Raw genomic sequence first — 18,927 nt, 5'->3', positions numbered from 1 at the left:
GCATGTGGTGCTGGGGGATTAAACAGTGGTCCCTGTGGTTTGCTAAGCTTGTTCCAAGTAGGTGCTTTAGACCACTGAGCCATCTCGCCAGCCCCTATTCATTGTATTTTAAATCACACCTTGCAAAGACCATTCACAAAGGAGGATTTCCAAAACTGCTTCAGAAAGGAGCAAGAAAGACAGGATGTGTGTGTTTCAAGCAAGGAGTATTTTGAGGGAGACACATGACAATGTGTCTTCTGTTGTAACACATTTTAAAAATGTAAATATTCACTATACACTCTGATCACACATTGTACTTGCACATTCATGTATGAATCTCCTAAACCACACACATTTACACATATTGTGCAGCCATGCATTTGTGCACACACAAAAGCACATTCATGAAGACTGGTGTACGCCACCTTGCAAGAGGTACCAGATCACTGTCATTCTCCACCTACGCAAAGAGCGCCCTGCCCATGTTCCCCCGCTACCTCCAACAAGGACTGGCCTAGCACGTGGTAACACTGCATACTTGCCCACAGACACACTACAAACGCACAACACAGAATGCACCAACAGTGCAAAGTTAACACTGCACGTGTCCACAAGCCCAGGGGAGCATGCATACACACTCACACACACCTAAGCCACTACACAAGTGCACAAGCACGCGTCCCCACGTATCCAGGCACTCCCTATGCAGGGCCCACTCACTGCGGCAGGCTCCCTGAGCTGCGACATACAGTTCTTGCTGTGATTCACACCTGGCCTTCTTCAGATCACACTCAGTGCCATAGGTAACCCCATCTGAGCCGCACACCTGGAAGGCACGGGGTTAGTGTGGCAGCCTCAGTGCTTTCCTCACCGCCCACTTGTCACGTGGTGTGGGGCGCTCACCGGGCTCCTCGGGACACTCTGGCAGCTGAAGTCACAGACACATGGCCCATCTTCTGAGTCTTCATCCCAGATGCCACCACGCTGCTGGCATAGGTCCCGTTCACACTCGCCTTCCTCCCCAGAGCCAGAGCCTCCCGAGCCACATTCAGCTATAAAAAAGGCCGTGTCACCCGGGATGACTCCTTGGAGCCTGGTGCCCAGCAGCCCGCACAGCTGCTCAAGTCTACCTTGCTCGCAGGGCCCTGCCCGGGCCTCTTCAATCTGCACCTGCTTCTGGCAGGCAGCCTCCCGCAGCTCACAGGCACTGGGGTAGGTGACACCATCACTGCCACATACAGGGCCTGGCGGGGGACGCTCACACCGAGGACACACACACTGTCCAGCTGAGCACACTGCCCCAAAGGCACACACTGTGCTCCCACAGGTCTCTGTGGAGACAGAGCCGGGTAGGGCTCAGCAGAACTTGGTAGGGTCCTGGGACCCTGGCCCACTAGGTCCTATGGTCCCACTCACGGCAGGGTCCGGCCGAGACCACGTGAAGGCTGATCTGCTGGGTACAGGCATGGACATGTAGCTCACATTCACTGGCATACGTGTGTCCGTCAGAACCACACACAGGCTGGGCTGAGGGCACACACTCAGAGGGGCATACACAGCGCCCGGTCTCAGCCTCACACAGGGCTCCAAAATGGCACTGCCCACACTGGTCTGTGGAGGGAGCTCAATCACCATGCTGGCCAGAACCCCACCCTGCCCACCTGCCCACCAGCCCACCACACTGACCACAGGGTCCTCGGCGGGCCAGCTGGATCTCCTGCTCCAGGGCACAGGCCATGGCCTCCAGCTCGCACATGCTGCCGTACGTGATGCCGTCACTGCCACACACAGGGTCGTAGATGCCTGCACACACCTGCTGGCACTCACATACAGCCTTCCCGTTCCTTACAGCACACACTGCCCCGAACGCACACTGCACCTCGTGGCATGGGGAGGGGGCCTGGGCTGGGGAGGACACGGCACTCAGCCCACCTGCCCCCACCGCTGTGGGCAAAGCCCCTGGCCCCACGCAGCATCCCTCTCCCAGGGTAGGGATGGTGGAGGAAGAGCCAAATGCACAGGACATAGCAGAGAAAGGGACAGACACGACAGAGGTGGATGGGCACACAGGAGTCTCCTGACTACCCACAGCAGGGCACTGAGTCCTGACCACCAGCAGCCCCAGGACACCCATGCATATAAGGGGCTCTCTCTCCATGGGTGGGAGGCATCTGCACCCCAGAGTCACCCCCAGGGCTGCACAGGGGAGGAGGTGTCTGTCCACTTGCTCTTGAGGACTACAAGGCCAGGCAGCAGCGAGCCACCCCCCCCAGCCATGCCGGGGGCAGACCTCGGACTGTGGGCTCCTGGCGGGCAGGCGCGGCACCTCATCCTACCAGCAGGTCAGGCTGGAAGACACAAGAGGCGGAGCCGAGAGGGAAGGACCAGAGAAGACACGCAGAAAGAGAAACCAGAAAGATGGACAGAGCACTGACCGAGTTGGACAGGGGCAGGCAGAGCCACAGCAGCCTTGGTCCCCACAGGACACTCCAACCACACTGGTCAGCTGCCTCTGCCCTCCACTGGCCCCTCAGATCCCAATGGAGATGCTGGCTAAGGGAGCTGGTGGCTGTGTGTCCCAGGCATGTAGGAAGCCCAGTGTCATGTCTACTCCTGCCCACCCAGGCTGTCTGTGCCCTCATAAAGTACGGACTGACGGTCAGGTGGACCAGAGGGCTTGCAGTGACCAGCATAGGCAAGTGCAGGCCTGCATCTGTCCCTTCACCGCAGAGGTCCCAGGTACCATCACAGCCCCCCATCACCCAGAGCAACCGCCCTGGCCCAGGACCCAGGAGGTGTAAGATGAGGGATGAAGATGGTGTGTGATGTCAGGCAAGGGCTAATGCAGGACCAGTGGCTCCGGCCTGGCCCCAGGGTGCTCACCACACAGGCCCTGGTGCTTGGCGGGTATAGCACGCTGCTGCTGACATTCTGCCTGCTGGCGCCAACAGTCATTGTCATACGTGTGCCCATCCTGGGCACACACGGGCTTGTAGGTTCCATCACAGGTGACACGGTCACAGGTGCAGCGGGGACGGCCACGGCGAGACAGGCACACGGCATTAAACTGGCAAGCCTCAGGGCACTGGTCTGTGGGGACCCAAGAGGATCAGAGAGGCCAGGGCATCAGCCTCACACCAGCACCAGCAGGAACCCGTGGGCACACAGGTAGTGGTGTGTGTGTACGGTGTGCAGGGGCAGGCAGTCACATGCAGCAGGGGATCTGGGAGGCACGCACCTCGAGGTTGACACTGGCCAGAGCGCACTTTCTGGAGTAGCAGGCCCCGGACCGCTCCAGTGCGGCCCATGGTGCAGTCATTTTCATAAGTGACCCCATCATCCCCACACACAGGTGAGTGCCGGGAAGGGCAGCTGTCTGGCTGCAGAAGCATCTCTGGGCGCCGTGTACGTGGGTTCACACGACAGACGTGGCTCAGGTCAGTGAGGGCTCCTTGGCAGGGGTCTGGGTGGGAGGGCCAGTCAGGCCTTTCACCATGTTCACACACAAATGCACAAGAGAAGCAGCATGTACAGGAGCAGTGGGCTGCACTCACCACAGGGGCCTTCGAACTTCTTAGAGATGTTTTCCTGGCGTGTGCAGGCATGAAGCAGAAGCTGGCACTCACCAGGATAATCGATACCATCAGTGCCGCACACGGTGCCCTCTGGGGCCCCATGGCAGGTCAACGGGCACAGGCATGTGGCTGTCTGCCCATCAGCTGAGCGGGTACAGGTGCTGCCAAAGCTGCAGGTCACATTGGCGCAGGGGTCCCTGGACACTGTGGGTAGCAGCACGGGGGTCACATACCACACTCCTCCCCACAGAGCACATATGCATGCATGATTATGCACATGTGAATATACATACATGCACACACTCACCACAGGGTCCACGACGGAGCAGACGGATGCGCCGTTGGAGGACACACTGCGCACGATGCAACTCACACTCATTGCTGTAGGTGGAAGCGTCTGAACCGCACACAGGTGCCACCACCGCAGGGCAGGCGCTCTTCTTGCACACACAGGAGGCCTGGCCTGCATCCTCTATGCTAGGCTCACACACAGCACCAAAGCCACACAGCATTCCCCTGCACACTGCAGGTGGCCAGGAGAAGTGGTCAGAACAGGGTTTGTATGAATTCCCACACACCAGCACAGCCTCTGATTGGCTTGCATATACTCACAGGGTTCCCACTAGCTCCAGAGCCTTTCCTCTTGGAGGACTTGCTACCACTACCCACCCATACTGTACAACTGCAGATAGGATGTCTGTGTCCTCGCAAAAGGACAGGGTTCTCAGAGAAGCCCCAATACAGCAAGAGGCCCGTGGTCACCCTGCATGCAGTCTATGTCCCTGTGCTGCTCAGGAGTCCTCTCTTCTATCAGCATCAGTTCTCACCTGACTATCCCAAGCCCAGGCCACCAGCTTCTAGGCCCTTCTTGGAAGCAGCCAGGTCCAGCACACCTGCCCCTGCACCTTCCACTCTCTCACCCTAAGCCTAACTCTCCTCATCTCTTCCTCAATCACCCTCTCCCCTTGCCCTGCACTGTGCTCCCTTCTCCCCTGAACTGTACTGAGTCCTCCTTTCACTGTCCCTAGCCCCATAGCCCTACATGCCTTGCATCCCTCAGGCCACTCTGTTCTCAGGCTGATGGTGGCATCTCTTCCTGGGATCACATGGGCAATTCCCTTGCTGTCCTCCTGAGCTTCCATCTCACCCCATGCAATCACTTTATTTCCTAATATCCCAGTTCTTCTTGCTGCAGAACAGACTCCATCACAGGCCTCCACAGTAGCAGAAAGAGCAGCCGGTCCTTGGGCCCACAAAGGGACATTTAAACCCAGAGTCATAGCTGGGTAAGGTGGCTCATGCCTGTAATCTCAGCACTTGGGAGGCTGAGGCAGGAGGACGGTTGTAAATTTAAGGCCAGTCTGGGCTACACAATGAGTTCAAGACCAGCCTGATCTGCTCAATGAGACCCTGTCTCAAAAAAATAAATAAATAAACCCAGAGTCACTAGAGACAGTGTCCAGGACATCCCTGTTAAGTAAAGCCCTGGGGTTGAGAGTAAGCAGGCTCCTCAGGCTCCACCCACATTGATGTGGCAGCCATCTGGAGCCAATGAACATTTAATGGATCCAATTATCATTAGTAAGACGTGGGAAGGCCACCTCCCCTTCTTTCTCCTCCCAGTAAGCTCAGGAAATGAAGCAGAAGGAAGTCTCTCTCAGCTCCTGAAGCATAGGGTGCACTGGAGGCTGCAGCCAGCTGTTGTCATGACAGCAGCCCACCACAGGCTATTGGCCAGTCGGGCATCTTGGCCTCCATCCCAGGAGGCTGAGTGGATCTTGGCCTACCTTTCCTACCCCACCATGCTCTTATCCCCCACTCGCTGTGCCCCTTCAGATCCCAGGGGCATGCTTTCCCTCACTGTGCCTCAGCACCGCCTTCTGTGAAAGGAGACAACAGGACTCATTCCCTAGTAAAGCATAGGGTACCCGGGCCAGGCACTACTTAGATTGTGCGCTACGATACAGTGGTAGGATTTCCATGACCATGGGCCTCTGGTCTGCTCTGGCTCAAACCACATCTGCCCCTATCTTGGTGCCTGGCTGCCATCCTCCTAACTCCTACCCCAAGCCCTGTGGGAACCCTCTTTGACTCAGCCCTTTCTCCCCCAGGCTGAATCAGTACGCACTTATTGATGCTCTTGGGCTTCAGTTGCACCTGCTGAAGTCTCCCCCAGGGTCATGGCCTGTCATCTCCCTATACCTAGGCTCATCTGCCTGCTGTTATGCCTGGGCTGTGGGCTCAGACTTTCTGTCCATCTGGTTGCCCTGGTCCTGTCAGACCTCTCTCAAGGTTCTGAACTCAAAGCCAGGGACAGCTGCTTCTGGCTGCACACTTAACCACCTGCAAAACCCCTCACTTCTTCCTACACTCCATTAGGGTGGGTAGGGGGCTGCTCTGTGCATCTGGCACCTTCCAATGGCTGTGAATTGCATCCCTCCCCTTGGGACTAGGAGGTCACAGAAACTCAATGTAAGTTTCTCAATTGAACATAAAGGCAGGCGCAGGCAGAAACCACCTCTAGATGGTGTACCCAGGGACTGCACACAACCAACACAGAGCCTGTCATGGTAGCCACGCACCACACAAGTCCTTACAATGCCTTCCTAAGGTGCACTGGGCAGGAGAGGAAGGTGAGGCCTAGGAAGGCCCCCCAGACAAAGTCACATTGCTAGTGAACAGTAGACATGTCTGGTCTTTGCTCATACCACCCCTCATAAATCCAGGTGGCACAAGGGTGCCTATCAGCCCTGGGCCTCCACTGGGTCACCTCTCAGGCCCTGCCATTCCTGCCTGCTCAGCTCTGCACGACAGTGTCTGCTGGGCCTGAGTCCCGGAGGCGGCATCAGCTTTTTATAGCCACCGTTTGCGGCGGGTATATTTAACGTTCCTCCTGGTCTCAGGGTTGGGAGACGGAACAGAAGCCCCAAACCCTACTTGTATCGTTATGAGGGTCTCCATATATAGTGATGGTCGTGCCCAGTATCCATGAGCATGCACGGGCTGGCTGCGTGTGGACAAGGGAGCCATGTATGCGGCTAGGAAAGGGCAGAGTGTCAGGAAGGGGGAAGCTCAGCAGCTCTCTGGGCTGCCAAGAGGCTGAGGGTGTTGAGAGGGGTAGGGTCCTCCCACCTCAACCAAAACAGTGCCATGCCTTCTGCCCATGGGCTATGGACACTCAGTGCCCAGCCCGGGGCCCCAGCCCAGACAGGTCTTCTCCTCACAGCCCATACCGCTGGGAGAGCTTGGACCCTTCCAGTAAATGTGAGGACTGCTGAGCATGTTGGTACATGCCTATAACCCCAGCATTTGGGAGGCTGAAGCCACAGAGTTGCTGCAAATTCAAGGCCACACTGGATAACACAGTGAGCTTGAAGTCAACAGGCCATGACCCTGTCTTAAATTTTAAAAAAAGTGCTGACTGTTCTGGGTCATACCCTCCTGTCCTTAAATCCAGGAGAGGAACAGGAGTCTAAGATAAGCTGCCTGCCCACCTACCTCGTCACATACTCTGCAGCCAGTGGTTCTTGGAGTTCTTACAAATTACTCAAGCCACATACCACACAGTGATGTCATCCTCCCTGACCCAAAGGGCTTTTGTATCTCAGGAAGGGAGAAAGCAATACCCTATCGCTGGCTCCCCTCACTCCTGGTAGAGCTTGGCATGGTGAGGCCTTCACAGTCTCATGGGAGCAGCCCAATGGGGGCCATGCACACCCTCTAGTCACCCCACCACACCTGCCAAGACCCAGCAAGGGATGTAGCCTATGCAAGGTGGGGGTGTATTCTGGGAGAACCCAGGGCCCCAGCCCCAGAATGAGGCAGCCTTCACCACAGGATTCTCCCATTTTCTCCCTACCCATATCTTGGTCAGGACAAAGTCACAGCTCTACGCTGTATGTATACTGCTCTGGACTTGTGATGCCTGTGGACCTGGACAGGTACCCTCCCCACACAGGACTCAGAGGGTGGGTAGGAGCTCAGAGTGAACCTGGAACTCCTCCCCCTGCAGAAGGACCAGGCTGGGTGAAGAGCTCTGGACCCCACCTTGTCCTCGGAGTCTAACACCAGCTTCCTGTCCCTCACATTAGCATAATCATGGAGGCCCCACACCAGCACCTCACTGGGAGGCCTACCACATGCCACAAAATAGTCAGAAAGGCCAACACACCCCCACCATCATTTTCACCCTCCATGCTCCAGACCGCAGACCCAGGCCCACAAGGCCCTCCTCAGACAGCTGTCCTTGGTCCAGCGGAGCCTTGTCCTGCCCTGCCCCCACCAGCCTTTTCTCTGTGCTTCTGTTTCCAGCTGCTGTCCAGCCCCACCTCTTCCTGAAGCAAGAAAAGGAGGACAAAGAAAGGAAACCGCAGCCACACTGAAAACTCTGACCTCTGAATGCGGCAGCACCCCACAGCTGCTGTCAACATCACCTCACCACTTCAGGTTTCAGAACTTTTCCCAATTTGGAGGCTGAGACCCTCTGGAGTCAGGGCCCTGCTCATGTATACTGGCCAGCAGCTGAGACAGAGCCTCTGGCACCACCCATTCTGTGGACTCTTCAGCTACCCCTAGAGTACCACACCACAGCACAGCCCGACCCCAAGGGTCTCTGCCCACTGGGCACCCTACTCACCATCAGGAGGCATCAGAGGAGCTGGCGTGAAGTGGGTCCCAAGTTTGTCTGGAAGAGATAACCTCCAAGTTAGACAGCCTGCAGTGTTCTCTTCCCACCCTTCTGCTCACCCCACTACTTCCCCAGAGATCTGGGCTGGAAAGCTCAGGTGCCCAGCCCTGACTTCTATAGGCCAGCTGAGGCCTTGGACGATGAAGCCAGTACCCCGTGCCTCTCTGTCCTGTCCAAGGCATGGTCTGGCCGGGCACTTATCTGAGTGCAGCCACCTGCTTCTCCAGAAGAATCCAGCCCCAGGCCCTGCCCCTCCACCACTCCCTCTAGGAAGCTGTTTCTGCCCAGCAAGAGGAGGCTCAGCCCTTCAAGGGGCCCAAGAAATGGGCCATTCTATATGAGCCATCAGGGCCCCTGACTTTGTGTCTCGACCTGCCTACCCTAGAACCCTTGGCAGCTAAAAAGCAGGGCCCTTGGGCCACACCCACACAGCCACACCCAGGAGCCACCTACAGTTGCTGAGGAAGAGCAGCAAAGCGAAGCCCAGCACCGTGGTGGCCAGCAGGATGAGGCAGGCATTGCAGGGGACCATGAAGTACCGCACCAGCACGGAGACACCGGGCTGCGGCCCAGGACGGCGTTCCAGCGGCAGAGGTGGCATGGCCTGGCTCCGCCCGCTCTGCTCTGTACGTGGGTCCTCACGGAGCGCCCTTAGGCCTCTCAGGGGCTACTCCACCCATACTGGGTCCAGGGAAGCGTCCCTCTCAAAGTTCTGCCGCAGCCCCAGCCTGGGAAGCTCCAGGCCTGCTCCAGTCCCACAGACGTATCCCAGGAGGTGTGCAGAATTGTCCACGAGTAGAAAGAAATCCCCAAGGTGGGCTCAGAGACAGAAGATGCAGGGCTGGGCCACGCCAGCCAGCCACCACCAGCTGGCTCCGTCCCAGGGTGGGACAGAGCTGGGCTCAGGAGCAGCTGCGGGACCCGCGAGCAGGGCCTGGCGGCGCGCGCCTGACAAGCGGGAGCGCGGGGAAGCGCGGGCAGCGCGGCGCGCAAAGAAGAAAGGCGGCTGCAGAGGCACCCCGCTCTGCAGCAGATCCTCGCCCTGCCAGGCCGGTGAGTGCGGGCCCAGCAAGGAGGCAGGCAGGCGGGGAGCACAGACAAAGGAAGGCGCCTCAGGGGACCCCAGCGCCCGCCCGCTGGGAGTCGAGTTCAGAGCTCGGAGGACGGGCGGGAGAGAGAGGCTGGGACTGAGTGACACAAAAGGGACAGCGCTGGGAGGGGCGAGAGGCCGGGCGTGGGTGCTAGGGTCTGGGTCCCGAGCCAAGCTGAGAGGTAGGTACTGGACCGGTAGCAGGGCTGCTCGCGGGGTGGGTCGGGCCGGGCGGGGCTGAGGCTGCGTCCCCAAGAGGGCTCGGGTCTGCACAAAGGACTAGGTTTTGGGGTTGTGTATGTCTGCATTTGCCATCATATTTGTGCTGCTGCTGGTTGGGGTCCCCAGACAAGGTCCAAGGGCCGCAGGTGTAGTGCGAGTTGCCCAGTGGAGGCAAGCTGACGGGTCCAGACACTGCCTTGTTCACCTTCGCCAATACCCAAAACCACCCGTGTACCCTCTGCTGCCTTCTAGTGCGGAGAAAACACGCAATTGAGTTGTGGGCCTGGTGCGGCCCCCAGAGGCCACCTTGAGAACTTGGGGTCTTATGCCCCCATGAGCCAGCATCCAGCCTGGGCAAGGTCACCATTGCCAGGATCCAGCTCCCTGCAGCCTTGGGGATTCCATTCTGCCTCCACCATCCCCATCAGTCACATCCACCCTCAGCAGTTGGGGTCGCCCGTGTGATCATCTCTGTGGCCAAAACCACCAACACAACACCTCCACTACCAGCATCAGCAGTCCTTTTTTCTTTGCAGGGTTCCCCCTCCCACATTACTGATGGTTGGACCTAGAGCTTTTCCACTGAACTACATCCTCAATTTCCAACTCACTTATTTTGAGACATGATCTAATGAAATCACTAAATTACACAGGTTGGGCAGGATCTTGCGATCCTCCTGCCTCAGCCTCAGAGTGCTGGCATGACAGGATTGTGTCAACACACCCTGCCCACCTGTAGTCCTTCAGAGACCTCAGTGCCACCTCTACACCTCCTACTGGCCCTGCTCTTCTGTACCTCTCTACACATGGTTTCTCTAGGCCAGGTCAGACCCTTCCAGGACTCCTTCAGATAGCATGCAGTGTGTTCAGCCCAGCTGCAGTCACTCTCACAGTCCCTACTAGTCAACTTGTTACTCTCTGGCCTCTTCAAAGTCCACTCTGGGAAAGAAGTACTGACCACACCCTGCTCCTGGCATCATTAGCCAAGTCTCTGGGGCCTAGGGTTCTACACACTGGCCATAAATACGCCACCATGGCCTCCAGCTGACCCTCTTATGGTCCCTCCATCCCACAGGCTGGCCCTACCCTGCCCAGGCAACTCAATTGCCTCCAGCTGCCCCAACCCTCACCAATCCCACCTTGGCAGGGAAGCCAGGTGGTATGTGCCATTCCCACATGGGAGCAGCCCCCAACCCATCACAGGCCAAGAGTCAAACTTCCCAAGGTGGGTTGTGTTAGTGGTCTTTCCATTTCTTTCTTTTTTTTTTTTTTTTTTTTTGGGTGGAACCAGGGATTGAACTCCGGCCCTTGTGCTTGCCAGGGAAGCACTTAACCTACTGAGCTATCTCCCTGGCCCCTGTCTTACCATTTCTTGTGGTCCCCATGCCCATTGTTTAAAATGAAACCTTGCAGGAAAATCCAAGGTGACTATGGGCCCCCCACAAGCCACCTGGAGCTCTTGGCCCAGGCTTGCCTCACCCTCTCCTCAGGGAGCCCCTGTCCCCCAAACACCCCTACTGGACCTTAGCACTGCCTGAGGCACATGGATCATGTCCTGGCATGTGGTGCCCAGCACAGGGTCTGAGTTTTTTTCTCTCAGGGCAGAGGTTAGCCTAGAGTTCAGAGAGGAACAATCTGGTATGGGGAGCCCAGAATTGCCTGCACATTTTTCCATTCTCTTCTTACTGCTGGATAAAGTGCCAGGGTCCAAGCCCTGGCAATGCCCGGCAAGCTGCATACCCACACACTGCTGTACACTACTGTAACCTGCAACCCAGGAGTCTGGGGTAAGCTCTGCATGAGTCCAGGAAATGGTGTAGAAAAGTGAGTCTGAGTGGTAGTGAGAGCTCCCAGGAGAGGCTGGCAGGCAGGGGAGGCAAAGGATGCTGCCTGGGATGGACTGTCCCCCTCAGCAGAGACCCTGGGATATGCCACTGAAGCAGTCCCAACAGGCAACCTTCCAGACATTCTCATGGGGATGTGGGCCTGGCCCAGACTAACACTGGGAATGGGCTCTGGGCAGGGGGTGGGGGTGGGGGGCAACCAGACAGACAGCCTGACCCTACCAGGCCTCTGCTGGGGCGGGATGCCTTCCAGAGACAAAGAGCCATTGAAGCCCTGGCCTAGTGGGGAGGGGAGCTCAGGCTACTGCAGCTATTTTGGGATCTTCAGGCAAAATCATTCAGCCTTGACCAGCCCACGCAGGCTTATGCCCCAGAATGTACAGGATATTCTGAGCCAGGAACCAACCCCCCTGAACTCTGGGCTCACATCCCTAGCAACACGCATTTAACAGCTGCCACACACCAGGCATCCCAGCTCTCCCAGAACACAGGCACGTCCACTGAATGCCTGTGGCGTGGCATGTCACACATGCATCCTTAACTCCACTCCATGTCCAGGCACACACTGGAGATGACCCCATCTCCTGTTCTCAAGTGTGACCACCAGGGTGCTGCTAGGGAACCAGAAGAATGGGCCTAAAGGGAGCAACGAGCCAGCCCATTGGCAACCTATTCCTCATTCACATGCAAATACTCCTCCCTCTCTCCAGAAAGGGTGGTGTATGGAGGTGGGAGTGATCTCCACCCTTAGAGTAGAGCTGCCCTTAAGACTGGTGCTCACACAAGCATTGCCTTCCAAGGCAAGGGCCTTGCTGAGCCATGACCTTCAGACAGGCCATGCCAACTGAACTGTGGTGATCCCTCATCTGCAAGGGTCATGGGACATACTGTTCAGCAGGGAAAGGAGCTTCCATGGCATTCAGTATGCACAAGCTGCCCTGTTCTGACCCAGAGCACTGCTGTGTGGCTAGCCCTGTGAAGGCACAGCAATGGCCTCCATCGTATGGCCTCACTGCTGGGTAACAGCCAGCTACTGGGATGGAGGCCGCTTTGGGTGGTTCTCTGACCAGTCTCAGGCTGTGGGTCCAGGTCACCTTCCTGCCTCAGGTGAAGCCAAGAGGTGCTGGGTCAGGCCTGTGCCCACCAACGACCTAGTCCCTGTCTGTGACAGCTCACTGTGCAGTTGGAGAAAACAAATGAAAATATGGGGCAGGGGCACAGCAGGGCTGACGTCCTACCTCATCTTTTACTGAGCTGGCTGAGCCCCCCTTAATGCAGGGCCCCTCCCCATGATTAACCAGCCTGTCTGCACCTCCCTGGGCAGGGCTCAGAGTCCCCAGGAGGCCTTGGGGAGGATATACATGGCATTTCAAATGAAGTCCAGCCAGGCAGGCAGGCGGGCAATGTGGCTTCCTGGGGTGATGTTGGCACATAGACAGTAAAGGGAGGGGACTTGCACAGATCAGATGGGAACTACCAAAGCCAAGTTGGGGGCAGGCTCAGGAGGCTTCCAGCTAGCAGTAGGCCAGCACAGAGACCAGCATGGACAGGGACAAAGGCCTGCAGGGTAGACTCTCAGGCTTTAGGATCTGGAGGGCCCCACCTAGCTCAAGCATCTGCCTTGACCACCAAGAAGTGCACAGATAGGGTGGAGCATCAATACCTTCTGCCTCTCATCTCCCAGTTCAGCCAGAAAAACCCACCTCCAGGCAAAAAGGAATGCTGCCAGGACAGTGCTCAGTCTCAGTCAGTGCCTAGTGAATGAGGAGAGCCTGTGGCCCTGCCGAGTCCAGTCATGCTGGGCAAGGGAAGAGGCACCAGACACAGAAGAGGAGTGGGCACAGCAGGGGTTATGTAAGCCAGTACCAGAGGGCTAAGTTCCGGGGGGGCTCTGTGTAGAGGCACTGGCAGGCAGATGCTAGAATAGGAAAGGCAGAGAGGAATGGAGGGAATGGAGAACACGAGGTGAGGAAAAGAGGCACAGAAGCAGAGCCTCGGGGCTGGGAGATGGCTCTGTAGAATAAGCGCTTGCCTGGCAAGCACAAGGGCCTGAGTTCAATCCCCAGTTCCACCAAAAAAAAAAAGAAGAAGCAGCAGCAGAGCCTCAGAGGAGGCAGGGTGTTGCAGTAGGGCTCAAAGGGGGACCCAGGGACTCCCTCCCATACACAGTACCTGGGAATCCACCTGAGTCCAGCCCCAGGGCTCTCCGGCTGAGGCCGCAAAAATTCCTCACACCCAGACTGGCTCACATCCCCTCCCCTCCAACCAGTACAGTGTATACTCACTCTTTACCCAGGGCCCAGGGGCATGGCAGGAGACAAGCATGGCCCAGGGCTCTATCCCTGCCTGACGTCTAGCTGCCCAGTCTGCCTCTGGCCAGGGGCAGGGGCATCTGTATCAGCCTTAGGTCTGACAGGTATGTAAGGGATAGCACACATGACCAGTCCTGGAACACCTCCCCTTCCTCACCATCACCTCAGAAGATATCAGCCGTCCAGCAGGCACAGGGCCCAGCTGAGCACCACAGGTGGGGCAGGCTGGACAGCCCAGACCAAGGAGGCTGGGACTTGTATGTGCATGAGGTCAGAGGCTGCTTCCTCCCAACCCACTGGCCTGATCAGAGCAACCTCCAGTGAAAGGAGAATGTAGCAGTCAGACACTAGACCAGCCAGGGCTCTAGAAGAACCGTGGGGAGCACAGATTAGCACAGTAAGGGCTGCAGCTACACGCACACTCACATCCAAGCACAGAGCAGGTCACAGCTGGAGACAATGCTGCCTGTGAGGAGAGCACTCCTCTCTCCCACGGCTCCATTCCTGGAGAACAGTGCAGGGGAGGACGGAAGAGGCCAGCTCTTTTCCCAGGTCCTGCTGTGAGCAGCCCCTGCAGGGGGCTTCCTCAGAAAAAGTTTTCAGTATGGGGAGAAGTGGGGGGTTACTCTCTCTGGGGGCTCCACCAGAGGCCTTCAGCAGCTCCGGGACAATCCTGCAAAGCTTGAGCTCACCAGTGCAGCCCATGAGTAGCCGAGTCAGAGACCCCTCTAGCTGGTAAGTGTGGGGAAGTGGGTGTGGCTGGGGGGGGTGCTATTAGGGTACAGGGTGGGGGCTCAGAACTTGGCAGGCCTCAGCCTGAGCTCTGAAGTGAGCCACTGGCCTGGGTCCCACAGGCAGAGGTCCACAGAGGGAAAGGGCAGGTTTCTACGGCTGTTTTCCGCCCTCCTGTGGTGATGTGACAGGCTTTGATCCTTTGGGCTGGGGGCATTAACCTTTCAGGAAGGAAGCAGTGCAGCCTGGCCTGTACTAGCAGAGAGCCAGGAACACAGCTGCAATAACCTAGGGCTGGCTGCAACTCTCCTCTAGCACAGAGTCTCCTTATGCTTTGCAACCTTAGACCTAGGCTGTGGCCCTGACAGAAGACATCCGTCTTGTGTCTTGTCCCATAGCACAGGTCCGCAGGGTGCTACTAGGGCCACCCGGCACCTACTAGAGAAGGCCCCGTAAATGGGGGCCGCGTTTTCAAAAAACTTCCATTTCTAATTTGCTGGGAAGAATGGAAACTGGGGCTCTTCTCTGGTGGGGAATCCACGGGGTGGGGTGGTTCTGTAAAAAGCCAACAGCCTTCTATCCACCAGCTCAGTCCTGCCTGCTTCCCCTGCCTCAAGGCAGATCACCTTACAAAATTCATGGGTCACCATCACCTGTCCAACAAAGCCCATCCCCAGGGACCAGGGCCATCAGGTGAGCCCAGGTAAAGCCAGAGGGACAAATTCTGTCCTTCAGGCTTTCTATCAGCATCCCAGGTGGGCAGCCCCTTCACAAACTAGAGGCAGATCAGAGTGGCAGGCAGCCTCAAGCCTGGACCTGCCTAGGGAAGGGGCTGTCAGGGGCACTGGTGGAACTGGGTGGGGGGAGCACAACCACCACCTACTTTAGCAAGAGGGAGTATATGACATGACTACCAGATGTCAGAGGAGCTTGCCCTAGCCAGCACTTTCCCATAGCCCAGGTACCCCAGATTGGGGGTTCAGGACACACTTACCCACTGCCCTGACACTGTATCTCCAGCCTGCCCCAGAACTACCCTTCTGAAGGCCTTAGGCAGGTGGTCTCGCAGTGGAAGCCCTCAGCAAGAACCCATCTGGCCAAGTGGGATCAGGAAGCATGGCCACCAAGACCCTGGGCTTCAGCCCTGGGCTGGCACCAAGCTCACTCCAACCCTGGCCCCCTGCCCTGCCCCTCTGCCAGGCCCTGGCAGCGTCAGACAACACTTCCTTTCTCTGCTCCTGTTGAAAGGAAAGGCCCCAGCCAGGCCTGTGTCCCTTCTGGGGGCTTCAGGGAAGCACCAAGACTGCCCCTGAAGCTGGTGGAGGACAGCAGGTGGTAAAGTGCCCAGACCCAAGGTGATCCAGGACTGCCCAAAACCTGGGGAGAAGCAAGCCACTACTTACATAAAGCAGGGGGTGGAGGATATTCCTTTCTGGAGGAACAGCCTCCCCTGCCCAAAGGTGGCGCAAGGGAGGGGCACATACCTGTCTCAGCTATGCCAAGAATGTAGCTCCTCAGGCAAGGACCAGGGAGGAGCCTTTCTGGGAGCTGGGGGCTGGGCTGACTGGACAGGGTCAGGAAACCACAGCTGGTCAGGAAGAAACTGAGGAAAAGAAGGCTCGAGAAGCAGGGCAGGACTATGTCTCAGCGGGGAGGAGTTGGTTTGTGCCCACTGGAGTAAGGGATGGTGAAGTCCTGAGTCCTTAACCACTACTCCCACCCCACACAGACTGAGGGTGGCCCTTCTCCAGCTTGGGACTCTGCTCTGCTTCCAAACAGGTCCCTGTGGGCCTAGCACCTTTCGTCAGAGCCCAGAAAACCAGCTTCCCTGAAGTCTTCTTCTTAGCCAGCTGCACACTGGCTGTGGGTCCAGGTTCCCACTGGACTTCAATCCTAGGAAGGACTCTGTGTGGCCACCAGCCACAGTAGACACACAGTAGGTCCAGTCACACCACCAGAGCCTGTCCCACAGCTCAGCCTTAGCCTTCCCAACACCAGTACCAGGGCCTAGCATGGACAGAGCAACTTTGGAGAGATGCCACACCCTGCTCTGCCCAGAGTGACCCGCCCTCCATGTGACCTCTGACCCCACAGCTGGACCTCAGTTACTGAGTCACGGACCCTCAGGTTGGACCCACCCAGCCACAGGGTTAATGATTGATTGCCTTCTGGATCTAGCAAAGATGAGACATTGCTGGGCTCTGACCTTCCTTCTCTGGCCTCCCACCCACCCCAAAGCGGGACATCACTTATACCATCTTTTTTTCCAGACCACAAGCTTCCAGGGCAGGGCAGGGCCAGGTCCCTGGTCCCTGAATTAGGCCGGCCAGGTTCAGGTCCTCATAGCAGAGTTTATCTCAAAAGGGCTGGATCCAGGACCTGGAGGCAGGGCCAGGGAGATAGCTTAGTGGAAAAAGTGCCTGCCTGGCAAGTGCTGTGTTCCTGAGTTCAATCCTGGGTACTGAAAAAAAAAAAAAACAACCCGTACCTGGAGGCACACCACAAGCAACTAACTGCAGCTGGGGGAAAGGCCTTTTGGCTGTTCCCCCTGTACAGTCCTGCTGTTCCCCCTGTACAGCACTTCCAGGGCCAAAGTGAAATACCTCTGAGGAACCAAGCCAGCAGCAAAGCCACAAGGCAGATAGAAGAAAGGACTTCCCTGCTGGCCAACAGAGCACATCAGAGCACCGGAAGGCACAACCCTCACCACTGCCCTGGACAGGAAGTTTCTCTCCATCCCCCACACTCTCCATTCTCCATCTTTCTTGACAGACAGCAAACACTCCAAGAAAGAACAGACAGGATGTGGAAGAGACAAGTTCCTACACTTTCTCTGAGCAAATATCAGTTGGGGTTGTCTTAAGGGAGGGGAAGACTTGGTTTATCATGATTCTGATCACCTCCCAGAAATTGGCTGGCAAAGGCTTTAGGGATTCCACACCTACCTGGTAAAGCAAATCTCAGAAACCACAACCATGGACCCCTGGAACACACAGGGTAGCCTCCACCCCACAATCTTTGTGCTGAAACACCAGTGGTTTGCTCAAACACCTGGGCCCAGACTAGACAGATGTTTGGGCTTCTAAAGGAACATCCCAGCTAATATCCATTCACCTAAGGTAGCTTCTACCCTAGAAAAGGGCCTTCTAAGGAGAGCAGTGGAGTGTTGGAGAAGAGGAACTAGAGAGAAAGCAGAAGAGACCAGTCTCTTCTTGTCAACTTATGAAGAAAGATATCTAAATGCTTACGGCTGGTGACTTCTGGATGTCTAGAGGTGCAGCAAGGCTAGGGAGCCAGTAAGGGCTGAGGTCGGACCACAGCCAGACAGCATGACAAAGCCTGCTCTAGCCTAAGCAAACTTTCCTATGCCTCCCACAACCCAGTCTTCCCAGAGGACAACTGGACATTTCACCATCTTCAAACCTGTCCCCTCTGACCACACCTGCTACCCTCTCTGACTGTACCCTGGCCACCACCACCCCCTGCATGAACCTCACCACACACCTTCTACACAAAACTCCACCTCTTCCAGGTTTCGAAGAGTAATCCGCATGAGGCTGGAGTTTAGCATGAGCTCATTCTTGTGGGCTGGCCATAGGTAAGGAGGAGCTGGGTTCACAAAGAAGATCCTGGTGTCCCCAGTGGACACCTGGTTGTCACAGATGAGAGGGTCTCCAAAGCCACTGATCACCACCTTGTTGCCACCATCCATCAGGTTCTCCTGGGCCACGACATCTTTGCCCTTCAAGTACCGCCAGACTCGAACCTGGAATGGATACAGGAGCAGGGGTCATTGGTCCTCCTTCCACTAAAGGAACAGTGCCAGACTAGGGGCCTGAGCCCTCCCCTTACTCTGGCTTCAGTGGTTCCAGCCAAACATCTATATCTGACCCTAGTCTTAGACAGAAATATGTGGAGATAAATGGATCAGCCCTGGATTATAGGAGCCCACACTCATGCTGAACACCACTGGCCCCTTAGGAAGGGCCCCTCCTCAGGCTCCACAGCCCATGCAGTCAAGGCAGGCAGGAACCACAAAGTCAAGTTGGGGCAGCTCAAGACGGCCTCACCCTCCATCTCCTCCAGGTGCCCTCTGGGCACCTGCTCTGACTAAGTCTAAGACACATAACACCTCCAGGCAGCCCCCACAGGAACAGGCCTGTGGGCCCATGAACTCCCTGGAAAGGTGCCTGGGAAGAGAGGCCCTTTTCCGGGAGCCCGGGCCTGGGCTTCTGCAAGGGCCTGGGGGTGGGAGTGGGGGGGCAGGGGTAGGTGAAAGACAATGGGTAGCCTGTCCACCTGGCCAGCTGCTGGGAGGCTGAGGACTGCGGCATCTGTAGGAACCCCTTCAGCCACTACGGAGCCTCATGTGCCCCCACCCCCACTGCCACACATAAGCCAGGCAGGGGGAGGGTCTCTGGACTTTCACAGCCCTCTACCCCACCCCAACCACACCCAGGAAAAGCCAGAGGAAGTCGAGAAA

At 57.0% G+C, this 18,927-nt stretch overlaps 1 protein-coding gene across 4 annotated transcripts in view; it reads right to left on the bottom strand.

The window, feature by feature from the left end:
• Positions 1-18,927, bottom strand: part of Agrn (agrin) — a 31,305-nt gene that overhangs the window by 11,182 nt on the left and 1,196 nt on the right. For all 4 annotated transcript variants that reach the window (XM_023699437.1, XM_023699434.1, XM_023699435.1 and 1 more), the window contains exons 2-12: positions 17,949-18,210; positions 8,194-8,241; positions 3,865-4,080; positions 3,537-3,761; positions 3,221-3,445; positions 2,866-3,072; positions 1,669-1,887; positions 1,399-1,593; positions 1,113-1,313; positions 886-1,034; positions 703-808 (exon numbers count right to left, since the gene is read on the bottom strand). In XM_023699437.1, the coding sequence (XP_023555205.1) occupies positions 703-808; positions 886-1,034; positions 1,113-1,313; positions 1,399-1,593; positions 1,669-1,887; positions 2,866-3,072; positions 3,221-3,445; positions 3,537-3,761; positions 3,865-4,080; positions 8,194-8,241; positions 17,949-18,210 (2,053 nt within the window). The remainder of the gene's footprint in view (positions 1-702; positions 809-885; positions 1,035-1,112; positions 1,314-1,398; positions 1,594-1,668; positions 1,888-2,865; positions 3,073-3,220; positions 3,446-3,536; positions 3,762-3,864; positions 4,081-8,193; positions 8,242-17,948; positions 18,211-18,927) is intronic.

This window comes from Octodon degus, unplaced genomic scaffold (genome assembly GCF_000260255.1).
Source record: "Octodon degus isolate 3935 unplaced genomic scaffold, OctDeg1.0 scaffold00113, whole genome shotgun sequence".
NCBI lineage: Eukaryota > Metazoa > Chordata > Mammalia > Rodentia > Octodontidae > Octodon > Octodon degus.
Note: the sequence above shows the minus strand (reverse complement) of the source record. Positions and strands in the feature narration are given on the sequence as shown.